Source organism: Tympanuchus pallidicinctus, unplaced genomic scaffold (genome assembly GCF_026119805.1).
Source record: "Tympanuchus pallidicinctus isolate F22 unplaced genomic scaffold, pur_lepc_1.0 scaffold11, whole genome shotgun sequence".
Taxonomy (NCBI): Eukaryota; Metazoa; Chordata; class Aves; order Galliformes; family Phasianidae; genus Tympanuchus; species Tympanuchus pallidicinctus.
The window spans coordinates 17,969,977-17,994,323 of NW_026294627.1; the positions used below are offsets into that span (position 1 = coordinate 17,969,977).

Consider the following 24,347-nt stretch of genomic DNA (forward strand, 5'->3'; position numbering starts at 1 on the left):
ATTGTCTTGTTAGTAAGAATGAGTATCATGACTTATGGCCTTTCATTTATATACAAAGGAAGGAAAAATATTTCCAGTCCCCAGAGGAAGGCCCTTACAAGAGTGCAGGAGCAGAATGAACAGCTCAGGGATGCTTGGAGTGGCCCCACTTCACCCCTGAAGTCTAACACTTGCTCAGAAAGAATGACTAAGAATTTATGGACATTTATGATCCAGACTGGTAAAATCCTGCTCTTTCTCCTGAAGTGATCTGTCTTCAGCCCCAGTCCATCCGCTCCTATCCACTGCTGGGTTGGCCACAGCTGAACTTCCTGGCAATATCCTCAATGATATCACTAGCCACTCATTAATTAATTAGTGATAATATAGCTGATTAAATAAGTCTTGGATTTCTTAATACTGCTGCCAGTTATCAAATTTTAATATTTCTTTTCTGTTCAGGTGTCTTCTTTAGTCTAAGGGTTTTAATTGATACCTTTCCACAAGAGCAAGTTACCTGACACAGTGCAGGCTCCTAGCAGGTTCACAATATTTTCATGGCTTCCAATGTGAGTCATCATTTTCAGTTCAGACATCAGAGCATCTTTTTCTGAAGTGTCAGACTTTTCTGAGAGAATAATTACACAGACTTGTAAACCTCCAGCCAAGAATTATAAATGCAAATGGTTGTGATGCTTTGTCACATTCAAATCTTCATTTTAAATGAATTGTATTCACAGTTAATTTGGGGACATCCTAAAAAAGTGTGGCATGGATGACCTAAGCAGGCCATAGTGTACTTCAACAATATCTTCAGGTTTGTTTTTCAGCAAGTATTCAGTCCTTGTGGGCTCAGTGAATTGGAGACATGAGCTGGAATAATCAAGACAGATTCCAATAAAGACATCAATCAAGCAGTAGATGGAGGAAGCAAAGCAGGTACAAGGATGTGAGCAGTCCTTGTACTTGGGCTGGAAGGCTGTACTGGCTGTGCAGGCCAACAGGTGAATTCTGCTGGCTGGCAGGGATGCTCACTTCTGGACACTGCTTTTATAGGAGGGGAGGGATAGCCAGAGCAAAGCAGCAAGGAGAACCTGAAGTTTAAGATACTTGTCCTACAAAGAAGGATGGAAATAAGTGGTTTTGTGCCCTCAAGAATGGGTTATAGGAAGATTTGCTGGAGGCTCTGCAAACAAGCTTGCTCAGATACAGGAGGCAAAGCATATGCAACAGCTCCATTCTTTCCCACACACTACAGATCTTCTCTGCTTAGAACTAAATGCAACATGCTGCAGGAAGAAAGCTTTGCAGCAACACCTCCTGAATCTGAAACATGCTTTTAAAAGCATTATAAAAAGGTTTAGGAACCAAGCATTTGTGAGGCCTAACTGCTGAAAGTGTATTTAAAGAGATTCCTCACTGCTTCTGCTTTGGAGTCAATAGAGTGTATCACTGCTTGCAAAAATCTCCCACAATTTAGAGTACCTTTTAGCATTTTGACTGCAACCTGCACTGAGTCTCCTGCCTTGCTAATTCCATAAGCTGTAGCATTCACCACTTTCCCAAAAGCCCCAGAACCAAGAACCTGTCCTGCAAGACACAATAAACCAGTGTTATGAGTCGATACAGCACGGGCTGCCACTCCAATGCTGTTGTTTGCCTTGAGGACTGCTCACCAAATTCCAGATTTTCCCTGGGAAATTCCCATTTGAGATCATATTCATATTCACAGAAGTCAATGTAGATGTACTCATTATCCAATGGTCCAATCACCTGAATCATTTGCAGCTGGCTTTCGTATCTAAATTGCTTGGGAAGGAAAAAATGCAGAGAAAGTCTTACAGAAGGAACAGCCTGTTAGGAACAAAAGATGAAGGGACAGGTATTGATGCTTGTTTTTACCTTTTTGTATTTATGACAAATGAGAACACACAAAAAAATGATCAACAGGAAGATAAATCCAGCAAAAACGCAGAGTGCAGCATTGTCTGGCAGGGAAGAAACAGTTCCTGCAACTTTAAAAGAGAAATGTTACTACCCACTGACCAGAGACTGTGACTAGGGCACAAGGAGAGCTGGTAGCAGCTTAGCTGCTTTTACTTTTGCATCCACTTCACATCTGAGCTTCCTCTGTGCTGGGAGTGCAATGGAGACACAAGCAGAGCAAGGAGCTGGGCAGGGAACACTCTGCTGTGGTAGTTCTGACATTTGCTTTCATTTAAAGAAACATGCTACATGAATCAATGCATCTCAGGGGCTGGACTTTGTGAGCATAAGCAGAAGTAAAAAATTCCTCTTCTCGTCTTCCCTTTTCTCTCTTTGCATCTTCCCCCAAGCAATGTAGTCAGATACCAAAGCACCAGCATCAGTGGATGGACTGCACAAAACCTGCTTTGCAAACTGTTCTGCTGCTCAGAAAGGAAATATCTTACCTAGCCAAGGTCATACAAAAAGGCACTGTTTGGTGAGGAAATGCTACATGAGGTCTGCCTTCATATTCTGGTAATTTCTAAGAGCATAAGGATTAGGCTTACTTTCTATTGCCATTTCAACATAAATTCTCAAATTCTATCAGTGGTCACAGCTTATGTCAACTGTGATCAAAAGCAGCAAGCAGCTTGGTTGTCCATGACAAGGGAAAGCTCTGTGCTTTCAAATGCTTCAAAGCATTTCTCAAGTGCCAGAGCGTGCTTCCTGGAACTGAAGTATTTTGCCCTATGGGATGTACGTAGAGTAACAAATGTCAAGCGGATGGGCAAACAATCATGTTGATTTTCTTGGACAACAAGCAAGCAATCTCGGATAGGCTTTACAAGAAGAGAGATGGCACAGCAAATCCCAAACCAGGGATCTGTTTCCCATGTGCCTCCTCCAGGATAGGAGCAAGAGCCAGCACTTGCCACCAGCTACCAGCATGGCTTCAGCTCTTCCCAAAGCTGATGCCTCCCGTTTCCATGTGGAGATTACTAAGAGGAAACAAAAAAAGCAGATTCCAGCATTGTCATGATTCCATCCTGCACTTCTGACTCTTGTGGGATTTCTGCTCATTTTAATGAAGGGGTTCTATGCTTTGGGATTAGACAAGATCTCCCTTTCACCCAACACTCCCCACACCGCGTGCACACAGTGCTTGTGTTTTCCCCTTAGGGCTAGCTATTTCGCCAGATAAAAATATTGCAGGTTCTACCATGACAGCTTTAATGAAGTTGTGAAAATCTGCACTAAAACAGTGAGTTCTGGTACCTGACATGTTAATGAAGCTCTTCCTGCAGTTGGAGCCGACCAAATTGCTTGCACAGCATTCAACAGAGAACGTTGTTGCTGTCTCCTTTACATCTAAAATACTGCTTGAAATCCATGACCCCAGAGATCTCCTTTCTGGCAAGAAGTTCTGGATCCCTTCCTTGATTTCTTCAGTACAGCTGGAAAACAAAGCAGTCCAGTTCTGATTTTTGGCTTGCACTCACTTTTCCCAGAGAAGGTAGGATGTTTCAAAACAAGTCTTACATCTGCATTGGAGGGGAGGAAGATAAGGACAGATGAACTGTTTTGTTCTGTCACTGTTAGAGAGAGGTTTCAGAGTAGTTTCTAGTGCCACGTATTTGTGATAGATGTGGCAGGGTAGGCAGGGGATTAAATGGGCTTTCTACTCCCACACTGGGTTCACACTCTCCTTCCATTCCTACTGCTTGTACCTTTACCTTGCCACTTGAGCTGCTACTAAAGCAGCCAATATAGCATGAACTCAGAGCAAAAGTTCTGACTCCTTCCATAAAAGAGATGCAATTTCAGCCACAAGTTTCTCTCACTCAAGGCCTAAAATGAAAAGCATCCATCCTACACTAATGGCTTATTTAAGATGTGATATGTAGATATACAGAAACTCATACCTGAGTGAAAAGACAGTTTCCACTTTTTACTTTTCTATCACTCAGTAACTTACTGCTTAACTTCCTGTCCACATTAAAAAAAAAAATCATAGGTGAGTTAATAAATAAAGCTCTGCATATAGGATTATTTTCTACTTGTGGAAGTTCTCAAGAAAAGAAAAAACTGCAGCATTTTCTTTTTCCAGAAAGCTGTTTTAAGGAAAATTTGAAACCTTCTAGCTGGATGTTTTCTTTCTTCTTCAGTTTCTACACAAACAGATTGATGTTTGGAAGCCTTTGCAATTATACGGATGAGAAAGTTGTCTACGTAATTCTTTCATATCTAGTTGAAATGCTTGGAGTTTTATACATAATCTTCCAAAAGATGATTTGACCTGGTGCTCTTCTACAATGGTGGGATTATTTGTTTTTGGCACATCTGAAATAAAAGCTACAGAATTCATAAAACAGCTCAATGCTGTCTCAGCTTCTCATGAAATTTTAGGGCCTGACTCATTGCCCTGAATAAATAAAGGAAATGGAAACACTCTCACTGACTTTAGCAACTACAGGTCATTGCAACAGCTGTATTAACCAACGCTGAACCAATTAATCAAACCCATACTAACTAGTGCATTCCCTGAATGCCCCTCAGCTTTGATTGTAGATATATGTCTGAGGAGGTGATAGGATATATTTCAGTATGAAGAGCCTGGGATACACATCCTTACAGATTTTACTCAGTGCCAAAAAAAGTACTGAAAAATCTCCCTAGTTTTGGTGATAGTAATTCCCCTGGAGTGGGCCACAATATTTCATTTTCTTCATTTAATTAAGGATCACTCAGATACGCTCCTTGCAACAAATTGAACAGAGAAGACTATTTATTTACTTGGATGAGTTCAGGTCAGGACAGTTCCTCCAAACCCAGGCCGAGGCTGGATAGCTGTCAGCGATGCAAGAGATCTGCTTGAACAATAACTGCATTGTTACTTCAGGTTTTCCTGCAACCAGATGACGCAAGACAACTTCTGTCAGTGCTCTGCTAACCACAACCTTTGTGTTTATGTGATAACACTACATCTGCCAGGGCCCCAGTCTGCTTCTGTGGTTGCAAAATAACCCACCTGGATGCCATCATGGGAGCTCGCTGCAGCCCTCAGCTCTCCCCCTTCCTCTAGCCCCTCTGCCTTGTGCTGTGGGCAAGGGCAGTAGCCACTTCTCTACATGCACACAGACAAAACAAAACAGCAGCAGAGCCAAAACTGGAAATCTTAACTTCTGCTTTTCTGACTGAGAGCAAGCATTCAGCCTCAGCATTGCCCTGACTTCTGGTAGTCTGGCTCACTTAAAATGTGCATGGAGGTGGCTGCTCTGCAGCCTTCCAGCATGGAACACTGTTTGAAGCTACAGCCATGGTTCACAGTGGAGACAACCAAGCACACCAACCAAGACTGTGCACGCCTTTCAGCTGCAGGAAGGCATGTCTGAGGTGGTGCAGCCTTCATGGAGCCTCTACAAGACAAGTGGTCCCCAGACTGACTGCTCTAACTCACAAATGTCTTCAGTAAACAACAAAAAAAAAGACATAAACTGATCACAAAGTGCTACCACCTAATGGGTGTGCTTCCTTTCACTATATATCTCTCCAGCAGTCACATATGTTCTGTCTCTGTAGGGTTAAAATACAGCCACTGTATTTCAAAGGGCTCCTAGGCTTTGTGGTTTTCTTTAGAAATGTTATTTTTTTTTTTAGTATATGACTAATTTCTCTTAGTTTGTCCCCTCTGTTGACAGTAAACTAAGGGGAGGAGAAAAAAAGAAAATGACTTCCTCCTCTGATTTGATAAGTGGACTCTTCCTTGGTATTTACCATTTCATTTCCACAGCTTTATTGCTAAAAATGGAAGAACACAAAGTAAAACCATGATTCTCTTCACACGACGCTGCACTAATGAAATCCAGGCACTGGGTATGGAGAATGATGCTGAGTGCTTATGGATCACATTGCTTGTGTTGGTCAGAGAAAGGACATGTCTCCTCTGTGAGCTTGGATGACCCCAGCAGGATGTTCATGGCTAAGAGGGCATGTAATGGAGAATTTGCCCACCCCTGATATGGAGATATTTAACAGCACACAGTATGATCTCTCAGACTAAGGCTGGGACAAAGCTATCCCCATGCTGGATGTTCTTTCACCAGCCCTGCATAACAACTGAACCTTGACCTTTCCTGTTGGTAGTCACCTCATGCTATGTTGATAGTAGGGACATTCCCAGTGGTTTACTTCTACCCATTAAATTAGGGCACAGGTTATCTTGCATTCTGCCATGAAGTAAAGGAGGTCAAAAACTCTCCCAGATAGAACCTGGCTATCCAGATCCTTCTGTAAGACCTTTCTACCCCCAGGCAGATTGACAGATCCTGCCAACCTGGTGTCATCTGTAAATGTATTGGGAGTGCATTCAATGCCCTCATCAGGTCATCAGTAAAGAGATTGAACAGAACAGGCCCCAGTACGGACCCCTTGAGGACACCACTCATGACTGGTCACCAGTTGGATTTAACTCCATTCGCTCTTTCGGCCTGGCCCTCCAGCCAGTTGTTTACGCAGCAAAGAGTGTGCCTGTCCAAGCTGTGGGCTGCCAGCTCTGCAGAAGAATACTGTGGGAGTCAGTGTCAACAGTCTTTCCCTCATTCACCAGGCAGGTCATTAGATCACAGAATTCAGTCTCTACTCAGAGATCACTCTGAGATTTAAGCCAGCTAAGCTCAAAATGGATGGAGGCAACGAACATTTAATTGTCTCTCTTCTATTGTATGACACAGCAGCAGTGTAAAGCAACATCTAACCTCCATTTACATCAGTGATAAAACCTAATTGAGAGATCAAGGTTCTCCCTCCCAGATTTGGCCACGTCTTTGCAGGGATTCTTTTCTCACTTACTTCTCACGTATAGAGTGAATTTTTTCGTCATGACAGTATCATCATTTTCAGCATAAAATACATATATCCCAGAACGGTGCTGATGATTGCAGAACTTTGATGAAATGCTGTGGAGCAAAGAAAAGAACAAAAGATTGTCTTGAAAAAAGATTCTAGATGCAGTCAATATTCATGTACATGTTTGAAACAATTCAGCGCCTTCTAATGATGAATCCAGACTAAATTATTAACATTAATCCAGAAAGAATGTAAATATCTTGGAGGATTTATTTCTCCCTGCAGTACAAATTTCCCTCGCAATTTTTTTTTCATATTTCCTTGAGTGCATCTGGGACGTAGGGTTGTGATTTTGTGACCAGTCCTTTGGAAGACAAGCTGTATAACACATCCTGGTGCTGATGCTAAGATCAGCAAAGATTCAAGTTCTCTACTCTCTGGAGGATTTCTGTGTGAGTTTCTAGCTGATAATAAGAACTATTACAAAATAGCAGTGAGATAGTTAGGATCATGCAAGATAAACCTCTCCAGATCAGAAGGTCTAACGGAAACTCAAAAATGAGTTCTTCATCTGAAGGTCAGTTTCAGTGAGAGAAAATACTGAGATATTTCTGCAAGAGGCAGACTTCTGCTAACCACTATGGCCCGTGGTCCAATGGATGGTAAGAAACCAAGACTGAAACCTGAAGGAAGATGCTTGTGACAGTGGAAACAGTGAGGGAGAGCTCTAAGAAGTCCCTGAGCAGAAACTGTTATCAGAGGACTACAATGAAATAAAGATTGAGCATGACTGACCTACTGAGCGAAGAAGAGGTGGGGAGAGGGAACTGTATCACCTTACAGTGTTGGCATCTCATTTTTGTCCTTTTGGTTAGGTTATTTTTGTCAGAATAATTGTCAGATTTAAATGGCAGCTTTTGCAGTTCATCAACTTCTGGACAGTGCCCTCAGAGATAGGGTTTGGATTTAAGGTGGTGCTGTGTGCAGTCAGGGGTTGGTCTCAGTGATCCTTGTGGGTTTCTTCCAACTCAGGATATTCTATGATTCTATGACTCTATTTTCCTGGGGAATTAGAAGTAGATATTTAAAGACCATACTGGCAATAGAAAAAGTAAGAGAAAGCAAGATCTTGCTCATTAAGCATGATACCAAGCAAGAACTAAGACACCAAGTATTACCACACAATTCTAATGAAGAAAACTTGCACATAAACAACTGGGAATTTTGCCTTCTGATGAATGCAACATGTCCATATTGAGTTACTGGCTTTTGAATGTGTTAATCTGAAAAGGCCTCAAAGATGTCCCTGAAACTCAAGGGATTGTTCTGAGGTCCGATCCCTTTTAAGATGCCTCAAAGGCAGGGCAAACCACAAACCATTCGCTGCTTTTGAAATCCTAGGTCTGAAGGATTAAATCCTAATGAAGTAATGAGAAAATCATTAGAAAAGAATGTCTTAGTTATCTGAGAATCTTTGGGGATGTGAGATAGATAATATAAATCCAACAGAAGTCATTATGTATATGAAAACTCATTTGCTCTTAAGAGGGAAGTGAAAATCATCAGTGTGATAGAACACAGAGGCAACAAAAGCAGATAAAAAATGGGAATTCTGAAACAATCAGTGAAAACATAAGGGCATTGACAGAGAAATGAATCACTGAGACTCGAAATCAAAAGCTAAAGAAGGGGTCAGAGTTAATTAATAAAATTCAGTGTGGTCTGTAATCAGAAAGAATAGCTTGATAAGGAAATGACAGAAATCAGAAAAGGGAAAAACAGGAAATGAAAAAGGATATGAAAGGAGTAAAGTAGAAGTGTTAAAAGATGGAATTACACAAAAGTCAACTAAAATGAGCAAAGTTAGACTCAGAGTATGTTAAGGTATGTGTTGATATTTTTCATGCTGTTTTGAGAAATCTTCTGCTTTAAAATTATGTCCAGACCTACAGTGCTACAACTTATAGGCAGAATTCCCTCACCTTGTTCCTCTTGCTGCTTCTAGAGACACCAAGGTGAACAAAACCCCCACCTCTCACTGGGCAAGCTCCAGTGGTGTGGGGCCACAGGTGGGAGCAGTCCCCCAGCCTCATTGAGTCACAGAAGTTGTCTGAGGTGACGCAAGCATGGAGGCCACCAGAAGCTGCACTTTTCTGATTAATGGATTACCTAAGCTATGTCATATCTTTCCAAGTTGTTATTGTTGGCTCATGCTATAGCACCTTCTTATCTGGATTGAATTACATTAGCTGCCAAGAGTCTAAGAAAAAATGACTCCTACTCTTAACAAGTCCATGAGAGCCACTAAGCAAGTAAATTTGGTATTATCGGGCAAGGATGAGCAAATTCTCATGGCTGCCCCACGAGACCTCACTTCCAAAATCAGTCCTGACCACAAAGAACAGACCTGCCTAGCCCACATCAGGCATACAGATTAGTCACCGACATTATCAAAGTTTGATGACAGCCCTCACTTTATCAGCAGGGACAGAGTTCCTGTGGTCACTGCCAGGAGATGACAGTTTACTGATCTCCACTGAACTGTCTCTGAAACATGCAGAGGTCTGACTCCAGTACCCTTCTGATGCAACAAATAGGCAAGTCTGTTGTGAAGACAACTTGAGAAGCTAGTAGATGTGATCAGATGTATCAAAAATATTTTGGATGAAGCAAAAAAAGTGAAATCAAGGCTGTGGCACAGTTTAAAGGAGATGTTCAGAATATGTAAAGAAATTAGTGTGGGTAGATTAACATCTGCCTACATCTTGCTTTTTTTAAAGCTAAAACTTCACAAGAGCAGCGTGGCTTTATTTTCACTAAGGTGAATAAGAGCTGCTACCTTGAAAGTGTGGGACTACTCTGAAAGAAACTCTGAAGGAAATTAGATAATCTTATCAAGAGATTAGAAAGCCTGGGGAATTGAGAAAACATTAGCCTTAGACAGGACTTGAGCCAGAACTTTGTTTTAGGAAATAACAGAAAAGGTAGATAAATAACAGGTTTATTCACAACATGTTTTGCAACAATGGAAGAATACCATGACCTAGGTAATTAGCAGAACGGTATGTTTCTGTGGCACAGGCAGAGCTGCACAGATCTAAAGGCAGCTTGGGAAACTACAGGGCCTGGGCTTGATTTGAGCAACAGCAAAGATACCAGGAACATCATCAAGAACAGGATGACGAAAGGGGAACATACAGAACTTGAGGTCCAGTGTGATCTCAAAAGAGATCGCAAAAGAGCTGTAACTGAAAAATCATATCAGAGAGGAGAATGGCAAAATATATATAATCTGAAAAGTTGCATAATTTACCAATGGGTTTATTATCTCATGGAGAATAAAGAGATTCTATAGATCATTTAACAAATTGCTGTTGAAAGCCAAACTACCATTGGACTACCGTTAGTTAACATGGCTTTATCACCTGACCCATACACATATAAAAAATACAAAGAGAGTGTGAAATATGGATGATAATAAGACATAAAATGAAAACATTTGAAATTATATCAAAATATTCCAGTACCTGTGTCCATCCTCACTGTAACTTTGCTTACATGGAAATGTTTTCTGGGAAAATAGCCACATGCATTCAACTGGTGGATACGCTGTAAAGTTAACTTCAAAGCAAAACTCTTCATCACCAATTTCAAAATCTTCTCTAGAGTCAGTTATATTTATAAATCCCTTTTCTGAAAAAGAGATAATATTGATACTGCGTTAAAAAGGCTGACCTGCTTAATGAATGGGTTCTGACATCGGTCTGTTTTTTGTTTTGGTTGTCACAAGTGAAAAAAAGCGCCGTTACATCACAAAAGGCATCCTGTTAATCAAAAGAAGATAATCCTTCAAAAGTGGCATTGCAGTGATGTCACTGCGCTCTGGCCTGAGTCTGTGTGATATCTGCTGGAGCTGTAGATATGATCAGATGAGAGCCCTTCCAAAATGCTCCAACATTTCTGCTCTACCCACCCTACAGAACCTCAGGTCCAGCAACTCCATTATTTTTTCTTTGTTTGCTTTAGTTGTGTGTTCCAGGTGTTAGCAGCTGCATCTAACAGAACAAAACCACGCGGCACCACCAGCATGACCAGATGTTAATAGTCTCTGTTTCTGTGAAATGAGCTAAAGATTTTGTAAATAAGTCTTATAACTGTTCACTTATTTCTTCATCTAAATTAAAATTATTTTATGAGAGGCAAAAAGAACATGAGAAAGCATTTTGAAGGTGTGCGTTGAATATGCACAGCCTGTTTTTCCTTGCTTGGGTGGGATTGGTTTCACCAAATAGAGCTATCTGAAGTTCAGTGACTCACCTGAGCTGTTTTGTTTGGACCTCTCATACATTCAGTGGAAGGGGGTGGGCATGTCTGGATATACCCCATCCTTGAACAGAAGATAACAGAGATATAATGAAATGTTCTCTGGAAATACTCATGCCACTGACTGCTGAAGGAACCAGGTCACTGCTGCAGCTAGATGTCTCATGAGCTGCAATGAATCCAACCCAAAGAGAGTGAACAGCAGGCGTATGTGGGAGGCAACAGTCCTGACTGCATCAGCAGATCTAGGATCAGCTCTGTGAAGATCACAGAATCATATATGTCACTGAGCTCTGGAGATGCTCAGAGGAGGTCCAACCAGACAAGGCTGCCTAGACCTGTGTCCAGTTCAGTTCGGACTTAGGGGAAACTTGTGTCAGTGTTAAATCAGCCACATGGTGAAAAAACTGCACTGTAGAAGTATTAACAGAGTGGGATTTCTCTTCAGTGTGCTTTTCTTTCAGTTGTAACCCTATATTGATTTTGGCATGTTTTGTCTGTCTAACTGACTGGTTTAAAAAATACTATCTGGAAACTCCCATACAAACCACAAAAATTTCAGTATTTTAAAACAAGAAGCAAACCTATTCATGACCATCATCCTCCTTTTTATGCTAAAGTTTTATTGGTTTAATAAATTAGACCTTCACCTTTTGATTACTCCCTCGGAACTCATCTTTCCAGGTCCAAGGTTGTCTGTTTACAAGTGTTAACAATACAGCTTGTCAAGAGTGAAGGCTTTCTCCAGAGTGCACACAGGGACTTTGGAGTAGGAGGAAAACACTCAGAGAGAGTAGTTCCTTTCTTGAAGCAGAAAGAAAACAGCACTTTCATTTTTTCCTTGGCTTACTTTTTTTTTTTTTTCTTGGCACATTTGAAACTATTCATGCCAGAGAAATAGTGAGCATGATTTTTAATGATAAAGAAGTGAGCTGAAATTTTTGAGGCTGGAATCAAAGTTTTTGTGCCACTGCCTTTATTGTGTTTATTTAATGCGACTTGAAACTTAATACATGTTACAAAGTATCTTGCATATTCCCAAATTCAGATTGCATGCTGCTAAAAATTCTTTATTCAGCACTGGTTGAAACTGAAGATAAGACCTGCAGGAACACAGAGCCTTGCAGCTGCAGTTGTTGGCACGATCTCTGTTTAGCTTTCAGTGTCTAAGCACCCTGCCTGATTTGACCAACTAAGGAGGATGAGATAAGCTGCTGAAGTATCGAGTAGCAAAGAGCAGGCAAGATGTGTCTGGCTAGGAGGTGTTAGAGATCATCTATCAGTGTAGCTGTATTATGCAAACTCCCTAGGCAATGCAGAGTGCCCCAACTTCTTGGTAAAGTTACATCACCACCAATCCCAGTGTAGCTATAGATGCAGATTCATGAACAGTGACGGTCTGAAAGTAGGACACCAAACATTTCAGAGGTTGCTACCCTGTAACACAGACATCTGAATGAAATTTCTGTACATATCACTGTTGAAATTGACTTGGTGTGCTAGCACAGATTCACTCTGGCAATGGCTGTAATTAATAAATCAGGATAAAAGCTGTGACACATAGAAGTGTTGCACATGATGTCCCTGTATAACCTTGGAAAGGGAAGTGTGAGGTAAATAACATCTCTTCTCATTAATCCACCATGTAAGCAAACGGATCTCTTCAAAGCAAAGCCAAGGAGTCCACAGAGGTTTCACAAGCATGAAGTGGTATTAAGGAAGGTACAACTCCCATAGTTTGGAATAATGAGGTCAAAAACGTAATGAAAACAAAATTTACATTACAAATGTACAACCTTCCATGGAGAGTGACTCACATGTCTCCTGTCAATGTGATGCTTAGACATGAGAGTTCAGGGATCCAAGAAGCTGGTATTTCTGAAATGAGCACTGGTACTAGAGAAAGAAGAGGATTTTGCCCCAACCAGGTATCACACTCAGTTATTGTAAATCATTGCAGAACTTCCTGCTCAGAAGTAGGCAGAAGCTGAAAAGGGGATGTTGCACTGGAAAAGTCATTTCTGAAGACACCAAGGGAAGTATTCTTACTTCCTATCACCCCTAGCTTAGGCGTTGCAAACTCTGACAGTAGCTACATCTAAGATCAGATGGGTGCTTCACAGAGCCTGGTTCTTGGGGAGAATAGCCCAACTCCACACACTGCTGTCACAAAATGGCTCCCAACATTGACTTCAGCAGCACCACCCAGGCAACAGCTTTCCTTTTTACGCCTTATTTCCAGATCTCTGCCTAGTTAGTATATTATCTCCACCTGAGAAATCAGGTTTGCTCCTGAGGCTGTAATGGGATAATTTGAAGACTGTTGGCTTTTAGATTAACATGTTGCCTAAGTAGAATGAAGTTTCTTTTGGTATGTTTGAATTTTCAGGCCTTGTGTAGCTCGGTGCTAGGAGAACGGTTCGTTTCAGTGCCTGAGAAGCAGAAGACAAATAGATCAGCCAGTAACACAGCAGCAGTTGTCTCTGGAGCTTCAGGTTTCTCTTCCTACCATCACAGCTGCAGCATCTCTCTTGTCAGGCAGTTTGCCAGCTCTATGGTTATGGGCTGTTCATGATCTCTTTGTGCACTGTTCACACTTCATGCGAAAGTTTTCATTCTGCTACTAGTTCCACAGGTAATTGAACTAGAATTCTTTCAAAGATTTTCTTTTCCCTAAATAGTTTGGCAAACTCAAATGGCCGTCTGCCAGTCATTCCCTTGCCATAAGAGGAAATTGACCTTTCTCTTTTTTTCTGTGTCTTGGGTGAGAAAGCCACCTCCAAGAGACTTGCAATTGCTTGATTGCTTCCTAGTAGACCCAAATCAGGCCCGATGCAAACTTTCTATCTGCTTTATTGCTGTGTTGCAGCAATGAGTCCCTGAAGGGACCATGCTTGCAGGTGGAGTGGAGATTCCCTACCAGGCAGATGGAGGACGTCTTGAGGAGACTGAGATCATGGCTACAACTTTCCAAAACTCAGGGTGGAGTCATAGCAGAACAATTCTGTATCACGGTAGTTGAGACCAGCTGGTGGTCTTCAGACTGTGGCCAAACTAATATATGGAGCACTAATAGCTGAATACAAGGACAAGTCATGCTCATCATACTCTTGGCCAGCTCCAGAAATGGTGTGTTCTGAAAGGACTTTCTCCTAGATATTTGTATGCTCTGCAGCTGCCAAAATCTGACTTGGTAGCATAGAGGTTCCTCTCCCCAGAAGCCCCAGGGCAAAGCTGCCTGTAGCTTAGTGTCCCCACAAAAAGCTGCCGTGGCTTTGTGTCACACAGGTTGGGAGTATTCTACAACAACATGACCTGACTCCCAGCCTGTGCTTCAAGAAATAACCATGAAACCTCCCAGCAGTGCCTGTTCATTTCACCTCTAAAAGCACTGTCTGTTAATGAGAATTATTTGGAAAGCAGTTTGGAAAGAAAAAGTTTGTTATCGTCAGGAACCTGAATGACTCAGTTCAGATTAATCTCTTGGCTTTCCTGGTCTGTCACTATGTGCAAACAGGACTTTTTCTTAGAAACTGCCAGGAACACGTGTTGCACACCTGCAAGCAACTACTATACTGAAAACAAAGCAAAGCAACCAGTCCAGGGACAAAATTAACACTGGGGTTGGAATTACCTAAAACAGTAACCAGAGCAGTTTGATTTGGATGAGCTGTAGAAGAGCAGGTATAACGCCCGCTGTCGCCTTTTCTTGCTGCTGAAGTAAACACGTACTGGACCCGAGTGGCTGAGTGGTCTGTTTGGTACTCCAACCCATCGAATTGGCGATTCTAGACGTCAACAGAAATTTCCTTTTAATCAGCTGATGGTGCCTAGTGTTGCTCATTTTAAAACATACTGCTTTCTTACCTGCGGCACTTCTTTGTTTTCAAAAGATAAATTTATTCTGAATTTGTAATTACGATAAACAGCTCTGCATCTGATCAGCAATGGTTCTCCGACTTTGAGAAGTAACTCAGCTGAAGGTGTTGCTCGTCTTTCACTTAAATCTACAAAATGAAACATAGTCACAAAACAACAGCTATGATTCTGTCTAGAAAAATACTCATTTAAATCAATGTTTGTTCTTCTAATTCTGTATAGATATCCATTATTACCTTGTAATGATAATTAGAATTTGAGAAAATTACTCATTAACCATGAAATCAGGAAATATGGTGGATTTAGGGGAAAGTTCTTCATTATGAGAGTGGTGAGTTGCTGGAACAGGCTGCCCAGAGAGGTTGTTGATGCCCCATCCCTAGAGTTGTTCAGAGCCAGATCGGATGGGCCCTTGGGCAGCCTGGTCTGGTATTAAATGTGGAGGTTGGTGGCCCTGCATGTGGCAGGGGGGTTGGAGATTCATGATCTTGAGGTCCCTTCCAACCTGGACCATTCTGCAATTCTGTGATTCTGTGATTTAGATGCCTCAAACCAAATGCTTGTCATAATTTACAATGTTTAGCTCAAGTCAAGCTTACTTAAAAAAAACAAAACAAAAAACAAGCAACAACAAAAAAAAAAAGAGACAAACAAAAACTTTACATTTTAAGGATATTCTGAAGCACATTTGCTGCAACGGAGCCCTAAAAGCATGCAAAAATGGATGACAGCTCTTTAGAAAAGGCAAGATGCTATTTACAGAGACCACAAATAGCTATAACAATTTAGGATATAAAATACAAGACAGAGCAATTGCATTCACTGTGAGATTTGTTCCAGTGGTTACAAACAACTTAGTCCATAAAGGGTATTCAGGCAAGCAGTGCAACGAACTCCAGCAGCAGGATCCAGCTCACACATATAAAAACCCTAAATGGGAAATTACCTATAGTAAAGAGGTTGGTGCATTCTCTGCCCAGGTCATTAGCTGCACAGCACCATATATAAGGTTCAAACAATTCACTCTGGTATACTTCATATTGTACCTTCTGTATGCCATCTATTTCTCCATTTTCTTCATGCATTTTATTAAGGCAGCTGTAATTGCAAGCACAATTATTCATTGACTCATTTGGGTAACCTCCAGTGAATAAATCTGATAAATCTCCAAGCCATGAGAATATGCAAACAATTGTGGGAAAATTGGATCTTACACTGCAGAATAAAGAGGAACTCGGAAAGGCAAAGATAAGAAAATAAAAATGTCACAGCCTAGCCATAAGAATGATCTGAAATGACCTGAATATACTCAAAATGATGCATGAAAGGTTAATTCTATAACTAAACAGAGAAATCATACAGGTTGGCCTTTCACATCATGTCCCTGAATTCATGATGATGGGAGTTGCTCCAAATCCAGCAGAAATGAAATCCCAGATCCCAAACTGCCACACAGCAGAGAAAGGCATTCCCTATGGCCAGGATACGAAACACACTGCAGTCTGTTTTCTTTGAGCTTACGTGCTGCTTACTTGAGCACATTCACACAGTTGAAGAATCAATCAAATATGATAATAGAATGATAAAAAAATCATTTAGATAGGAAAAATATGATCCCTTATGACATCTCCCCAGCTTTAATGCAAGTGTATTTCTTTTTAAAGTGAAAAACTAGAGAAAAAGGAGATACTTTTGATTTGTTCTGGTGACATTACAATGCCAAAATCTGGAACAACACTTCCAAGCCAAGAGCTGGAGGTTTCCAAAAGAGTGCAACAGCCAACATTTCTAAGAAAACTGTGCTCCCACGTTCCAACAGTGAGTCATGCATACACATGGGTGTGCAGCCCAGCAGAGCCCACTGCGTCCTGCAAACATGCTGACCCAAAGCTCTTTATTATACAGCCAACTCACCAGGCAGACCCAACACTACAAAGCCTCTCCTTTCCTCATCAGAAAATGGTAAACTTTCAGTCCAGAAGTTCACAATGCATAAAAACCTGTGCCGTACCTCTTTTCATGTGTTTTGCAAAATGTCCACTTCACAGAGGGCTGGGGGTAGCTCTGTGATATGCACTTTATTATATCCAGTTTCTCAGGTATCATGAAATAGGGTTTGCCCGGTTTACCTGTTAAAAATCATGCAACTGTTTAAAAATGCTGAAATAATAATTATTGAGCTAACAGTGCCTTGCTTATTTCACAGTACATGAAGTCATAGAGATGGAACTTACTTTCATGAGTTTTCACTGCTGGGGGAAATGAAATAATTCAGCCCTGAGCATACTGAGGATTGGTCTCAGCAGCTTTTCTGTCTTGATTTGCTAAATGAATACATTTCCCACTATCAGTGACCTGCACCAGATAATGATCCTGGGGCTAACACCTTGCTGTTATGCTGGTGTTAATGTGCTGGTGTTAACCAGATCTGGCTGCCAGTCACATGGGAAGGAGCACAGACACCTTTGGAAACCACATCCCAAGCCCCTGGCCTTTGGTGGAGCAGCCATGGAGCAAAATCTCAGCCCCAGATAAGATTGTCATGTCCAAGTCAGACACAATGGAGGAACAGCGGGGAACAACGGCTTCTGATCAGCAGCAGGCTTCTCCATGTAGGTCATCTTACACTAGGACTTCCACTGGAGAGACTGACATTTTCTTTAGAGCCATGCTTTCATTTCCAGTAAAGTGACACATTAAGGTGAAACTAATACTTGTGGCTTTATAATTTCTTGTTCATTCCCCTCTTATAATCTTGGCCCAGAGGGCTTTTTTTACCTACAGAGATTCACATCTCAGTTGAAGGGTTCACATCTAGCCTGAAGGATTTTATGAGATGTAATTATGGCATTAGATTCACAGGAGCAGATAATGCAACCCAAGCAATTGATATGAAAAAGATCTTTACTGAGACTATTTTGAACTGCTCTCACTTGTGCATGTAATAACATTTTTTACCTCTAAAGCCTAATTGATAGTGGTAGTGAAAGTAAATTTTAATCAAAGTTTAATACCCTGTCCTTTCAACGAAGCTCTTAAAATTGTAATTAGGACACCCAAGAAGTCTTCAGATCAAATAAGGAGAAACTGGAGGTGAAAATAAGGCATCTGAGAGTGAAAAAATGTCCATTAGAAGAAATATTTTAATAGCAAATAAAGAAGGCATAAAAATGTTGATTAAATGTTGATTAGACACAGTATATTAGAAACAAGGCAAGTTATAATGCTTGTTATTAAATCTATCTCTAAAGGGGCTTAGTCTTAGCAACTCTGTCAGAATTTTAGCTCTTTGGATTGATTTTTTGCTTTCTTTTCCTTAACACATTTAAAATTTCCAAATGTTATATTTAAATTTGGGCCTTTACAGACAAAACAATATGTTATTTCCTGTCTGTTTAAAAAAAAAATCATTTCAAGTCTTGAAAAAAAAGGCAACAGCAGTTGCCTTTGCATGGGGGATGTCCCTGTGTGGACCTTGAGGAAATCCAACCAAATCTGCAAAGCCACAGCTCTGCCATGTCTTGCTGGGCTCAGCAGTTTCAGTGCCAGCTCCTCGTGCATCTCTGTGCTGAGCAGCTGTAGGGCTCACCCAGAGACCACTGAGAATAAATGAATTCAGATGCAAGAAAAAGGCAGCCCACAAACTTTGAGAGCATACAACAGCCATCCTTTATCTGCCTATTCTGGCACAGAGGGAAATCTCTAAGAGGAAAGAAGAGGGCTGTTGCACATTTACATCCTCATTTGCTCATTTGCTTGTTATCAACTAGTGAAAGCTGACTTGCATGCAGTAAGGCAGTCCGTGGTTTTGACTCGAGCCACTGAAGGCAGCCACAAGTCCTATGCAGGCATAGGAAGGTGCTTGAAACACATAACATGAAAGAAGTGGCACCCAGCACGGGCTAAGCAGACGAGAAGAGGCATTTGGGAAGAGAGATGCCACATGAAAAAGGTGGAAGCCTGACTGCTTTGGTGAACTCAAGCCTCTTCTCTTGGACCTGCTGGTGGAGTGAATCCTGCTGTCTGAGACATACTTACTTCGGATGAGAACAGGAACAATGATGGTGTAATTGCTGTTTTTACTGATGACTGACAGAGTGTATTTTCCAGCTTGTGTTTCTCTTATTTGAGAAAAAGACAAAGAAGTAATATATCTATAAAACAGGAGATAAAGTCATCTTTGTTATCTGGAATGTAATACGCTGCAGACACAATAATAGTATGTATTCCATTAGCTCTTGATAGCATGATAGCATTAGTGCTTGATAGCATGAAAAATTATTCAGAGGTAACAGTACTCATTATTTACATTACACCCTTTATCATAAAGTGTTTTAATCTATCTTGCTATACATGCAGCACCATAGGATCTTACAACCACAAGGACCCAAGTGTGTGCCTAATGCTGAGCTCTGGGAAGGATGGACTTAGAACAGCTGGAGTGATTCCCAGGGAAGTACTCTACCTACAATCCCATCCCAGGAGCCCTGCAGTTGGAGGCAATAACCTTCCATTGATGACAAGACTTAAAAAGTTAATGTATAATGTGGAATTATACACAAGCAAAGTCACGCAGAACATATGTTTGTATCCTAAGAGAAATGATCCCTACCATGTTCTTTGATCCAGTACTCAACTCAACTTACTGGTTATCTGAATCCAGTGAAGGTTCACAAGCTTGGATTTCTTTAAAAAACCAATGGCATGAAATGATCTCTGAAATGTTCATTATCACTCTTAATTCAATATCTTCAAACACATTAGCTTCCACTTTTTTAATCGGTTCATAGATGTTCTCTGCTCCCTGAGAACTCAAATGGCACTCGAGATCTTCCAAAATGTTAGAGATCTGCAATGCAAGAGAACAAATTGTTGTGTATTCAGTAGCAATTAGCTTTGTTTGCTATTTCATATTCAAATATTTTTAAAGGATGCTCTTCTGGAAAAGTCTTCATAAATTAACAATGCCTCCTAATCCCCAAATATAAATAGAAACTGCACTAAAATAACACCTTCAACATACTCTGATTTTTTTTCTACTGTCAAACATTCATAAATATATTGAATTCTACTACACAAGGAAGCTCACTAGGATTCATGTTGCATTAGTTAATTCTGTTCTCTATAAAAGGCCATCACAAAGCAATGTCAGCCAGAAACATTACCAGTTCCCATAGTGGCTATTCTTTGCTCTCATTTTTGCTTCCCTTCTAGCAGGACCACGGGAGAACATAGAAGGACTATAATGAAAAACTTTCTGTTTGAGACTTCAGTGCAAAGGCGGGGCCAGAATGTTTTTTACTATCCTACCACTTGCCATCACGGCATCCAGAGAGACCTCAGCTCCTTGTGGGCTTCACTGGGCAGAGAATGTTTGGCTTGGGTGACTGCACACCTTTCATTTCCTCAGCAGTGCATACTGCTAACGGTGAATTGCAAATGGAAAGTTCTGCAGCACTCATAGCTGATGGTAGACTAATGAGTCTTTAAGTTTAGCTACAGGAAGAGGTGTCAAGTAAGCAGATCCCTGAAGAACAGCCCTAGATGTCTCCCTTATTGTGCTGGGTGACATTTATTCAGTGTAAGGTTATGAAAGGATGGGGTTTGCTGCCTCCTTTGCCCCACACAGTGTTTGACCAGGTACCCTGGTATGATTCTGCTGCTTCTCATTCCTTGCTCCTTCTTTTTCCCTTTGTTTGATCTGAAAGGTACCTAGAGATAACAGCCATATTCATATTCATATTCATATTCATATTAGACACAGGGACAGCACAACTTTGGCTGGTGTACTGAAATGACCCCTTAGGAGACTGGTCATTGGGAAGTTGATTGTGACACTGCCATGGATTAAAGGGTCAGGGTGCTGTAAGCTTTTGGGAAAGTATCTGGGAGGTAATGGCCTTGTGTTATACCAGGTTGAATATTAGGAAAAATTTCCTCTTTAAAAGAATGGTAAGGTACTGGAAAAGGGAGGTGGGGGAGTCACCACCCCTGGAGGTGTTGAAGCAGTGTGTAGATATGGCACTATGGGATGTGGCTTAGTGGGCATGCTGGGGATGGGCTGGGGGCTGGACTAGATGATCTTGGAAGTCTTTTCTAATTGTAACAATTCTATGATTCTATGATTCCATTTCTGGAGTGAACAGGAAACTTCATAAGCAATTTGCTTTCTGTCAGATCACCTTGGAAGATACGGATGTCTCTTCTGTCCTTGAAGCTCCATCTCTTTGTCTGATAAACGCACATGTAATCTCAGACGTGCTTTGATTCATTGCAGAAGTGAAAGCCATGGCTGCCATAACTAGAACTATAAAACAGAAGTAGAAAACAAATGTGATTGTGTTTATCTCTCTGCTCAGGGGTAAGCATTTTAATAAAAATAAAGCACAATAAAACTGCAGACAGATTGTGAGTTTTTGTTTTGTTGTTGTTGCTGGCAGGTAGTAGAAATACTTAACTATGCATGTGGATTTGCAGTATCTGCTTCTGTGTATTAAGACTAATAGACTGATTTGGGGAATCTTTGAACACCACAGACACACCACACTTCAAGAGTACGTCCCACAACATAGCAGAATGTAGTAGGAGAAATCTGGTTCACTGCAGTCAGATAGACCTCTTGTTGCTATAAACTGAGTTAGGATTTCACAGGGACGTTGAGGTTCGCACACAGGGAACCGTCCGCCCTGCTCGGCAATAAGAGCTCCGCTCGGTGCCCTCGGACTCGTTCGGGTGCAGGGGCGATATATGGCCACGAGGGGGCGCTCCCGCCGCGCCCGGCCTCGCGCTACCGCGGAAGCAGCACAGTTGCGCTGAGAGCGCGGCCGGCACTGGGGCAGCGACTTCAGCCAGCTCTGGCTCCTGCCGGAGAGATTTTTGTTCTTTTCTTCTTTACTTCTGTCTTTCGTTTTTCCTTTTCCTTTTCCTTTTCCTTTTCCTTTTCCTTTTCCTTTTCCTTTTCCTTTTCCTTTTCCTTTTCCTTTTCCTTTTCCTTTTCCTTTTTCCTTTTTCCTTTTTCCTTTTCCTTCTTTTCCTTTTCCTTTCCTCTTTCCTTTTCTTTCCACAAGAACTACTGCATATACAGTAGAAATTTCTGCAAAAGTGTTTCTTTTTGGAGGGATATCACACCAGAACCTGTTAACCATTTCTAATTGATTCAGTGTAAATGCCAGCAGAGGTTTTGCTGGTTGGTAACTTGTTGGCTTAACGCTTCCCTGGTCTTTCCAAATCTAAAAAACCTCCTCACAACATCCGAGGAAGGAAAAATTGTGTTGCTCAATCTGCCTCAGGACAGTGCTGCCAAAGCAGCCTGTTCCAGCACAGTTTATCACATGCAGCAGAGAAGACTTTGTCCACAAATTAATTTTCCACCTTTTTAGTTTTTCTCTGCCCTGCCTTTTCAGGCCCCAGATGAAAACAGCTGCAAGGAAGCCATTCCACTTTCTTACACATTCTGTTATACCCTGTGACTCCCCAGTCACCATTTCCAAGAACTTCTCCTCTGCCTTGTTATGTAGTAACAAATTTTTTGATACAGCAATATCATTTATTATGCCTATTATGCAATTATGCCTTTTTAATGGTAATGTATTTCTTCTTAGAGGAGGATAGTTAACTCTGTCTATGCCTCATTGCAGCCAGCTTATACACTGTGCAGAAATTTTGACAAACCATAATTGAGATGGATGAAGATTTCACATCAGCGCTGGGGATGTATTTTATACCTCTCTGTCAGAGTACAAGGCAGAACCTTTTCCAACAGAACACACAGCTGGGAGTCAGGAGAGCTACTCCTGCTTTTTTCCTGATTACCTATAGATATGTTTGCTTTTGTGCCTTACAAAGTAAGCTAATGATGACATGAAGTGCAGGCATACATCTCACAACACTGTTACACATCCAGCTTTACTGTCTGCTTCTGCCATTAAGTTTCTTGAAGACTGTTATCCAAACCATACTCTGTGATTGGTGTTTTGGTTTCTTTTAAGCCAGAATGAATCACAATCCAGTTTGATTTATATATTTTTATCTGGTTCCAGATTTTCTAATTCTATACTTGTCTTCCTGCAAATGTGAGACTTGCTGTATCTCCGGGAATCAGTTGCTTTTAGTGCAGGATTATGCCTGTTTATGAATAACCCAAACTCCTATTGCTGTTTTAGACTTCTTTTATAGTTACTGACTCGCCCAAACATCATATTACTCCTTAATTTATAATCTGCTATATAATCAATACTTCTTTGAGTCCTCAGTTTGTGTCAGTAACTCATGGCTGTAATCTGAAAATAGTTACCACCTTAGCACGAAGCAAATGCTGAAGACTGAAGTTGTCCTGCCTCTTCTGGTTTGTGGTTACCTAGGCTCGGGCAAGGAAGAACTGCAGGGCTATATTCAAATTCTTATTTGCCTTTCATTTCATTAAGAAAACTTTCTATCTACCCACCATGTGGGTTGCAGATAAAAGTTCAGCTCTAACAGCTGAACTGTTCTTTCACTTGTTGCTGTTCATTTTGTCTGCTTTGTGTGGAACTAGCTGGGTCAGTGACAGCCCTTCCACCCTGCAGAATAGCTTCAGGTCTCCTAGATCTTGGTCCCACATTGAATTATCTGCAGTCACTCAGCAAGCTCATGCTTGCAGGGAGCCCCCTGAAACCCACAGCTTATGCCACTCCAGCCATTCACAATCAGTTCACAAAGAGTAACTGGGACTGCTGATGATACTCCCTTTTTTTTTTTTTTTTTTTTTTTAAATTGGCTGAAAAGTCACTACAAATGCCTGAAGGGAGGGCACCAAGAGGTCAGAGCCAGGCCCTGCTCAGAGGTGCACAGTTCCGGGACCAGAGGCCATGGGCACAAACTGGCACACAGGCCCTTTGAGCACCAGAAGCACTGCTGTGCTGTGCAGGTGACGGAGCGCTGGCACAGGCTCCCCAGAGGCAGTGGAGTTTCCTCCCTGGAGATGTTCCAAAACCACCTGGACATGGCTCTGGGCACCTTGCTTTGGGTGTCCCTGATGGAGCAGGGCTGGGCCAGGTGGCCTCCAGAGCTCCCTTCTCATTTCAGCCATCCTGTGATTCTGTGAACAAAGGGATAATTCTTTGGGTAAAGAAGCACAGGAGCAATGCTGCCACAGAAGTTCTCCACTAATCACCAAGTGGTGCTGAGCTGTCCTTCTTCTGAATATCCTCTACAGGATGTTTGCTCACGGGGATGACACATATTTATGCTGTTAGCAAGCTGGATACACAACATTGAAGTAAAGCAAACAGACGTGTCTCAGCTAATGACATAAGTAAGTTTGCTTTAACTCTTTTTTTCTAAAGTACTCTGTGTTTAAGTACTCCAGGCTCATT

General features: G+C 41.4%; 1 protein-coding gene across 6 annotated transcripts in view; it reads right to left on the bottom strand.

Moving 5' to 3' along the window:
• Positions 1–24,347, bottom strand: part of FLT3 (fms related receptor tyrosine kinase 3) — a 40,087-nt gene that overhangs the window by 5,063 nt on the left and 10,677 nt on the right. For 4 of the 6 annotated variants that reach the window (XR_008203554.1, XM_052671413.1, XM_052671414.1 and 1 more), the window contains exons 2-16: positions 21,177–21,301; positions 19,641–19,843; positions 19,033–19,148; positions 17,006–17,123; positions 15,941–16,092; positions 14,983–15,122; positions 14,750–14,903; positions 10,320–10,485; positions 6,796–6,902; positions 4,741–4,852; positions 3,223–3,401; positions 1,882–1,994; positions 1,656–1,788; positions 1,465–1,569; positions 497–607 (exon numbers count right to left, since the gene is read on the bottom strand). Coding sequence is in view for 5 of the 6 variants with exons in the window: in XM_052671413.1 (XP_052527373.1) it covers positions 497–607; positions 1,465–1,569; positions 1,656–1,788; positions 1,882–1,994; positions 3,223–3,401; positions 4,741–4,852; positions 6,796–6,902; positions 10,320–10,485; positions 14,750–14,903; positions 14,983–15,122; positions 15,941–16,092; positions 17,006–17,123; positions 19,033–19,148; positions 19,641–19,843; positions 21,177–21,301 (2,034 nt within the window). In the remaining variant the exon portion in view is untranslated. Of the gene's footprint in view, positions 1–496; positions 608–1,464; positions 1,570–1,655; positions 1,789–1,881; positions 1,995–3,222; positions 3,402–4,740; positions 4,853–6,795; positions 6,903–10,319; positions 10,486–14,749; positions 14,904–14,982; positions 15,123–15,940; positions 16,093–17,005; positions 17,124–19,032; positions 19,149–19,640; positions 19,844–20,159; positions 20,326–21,176; positions 21,302–24,347 lie in introns of those variants that run through there. The other 2 variants (XM_052671415.1, XM_052671416.1) reach the window with 2 other exon arrangements.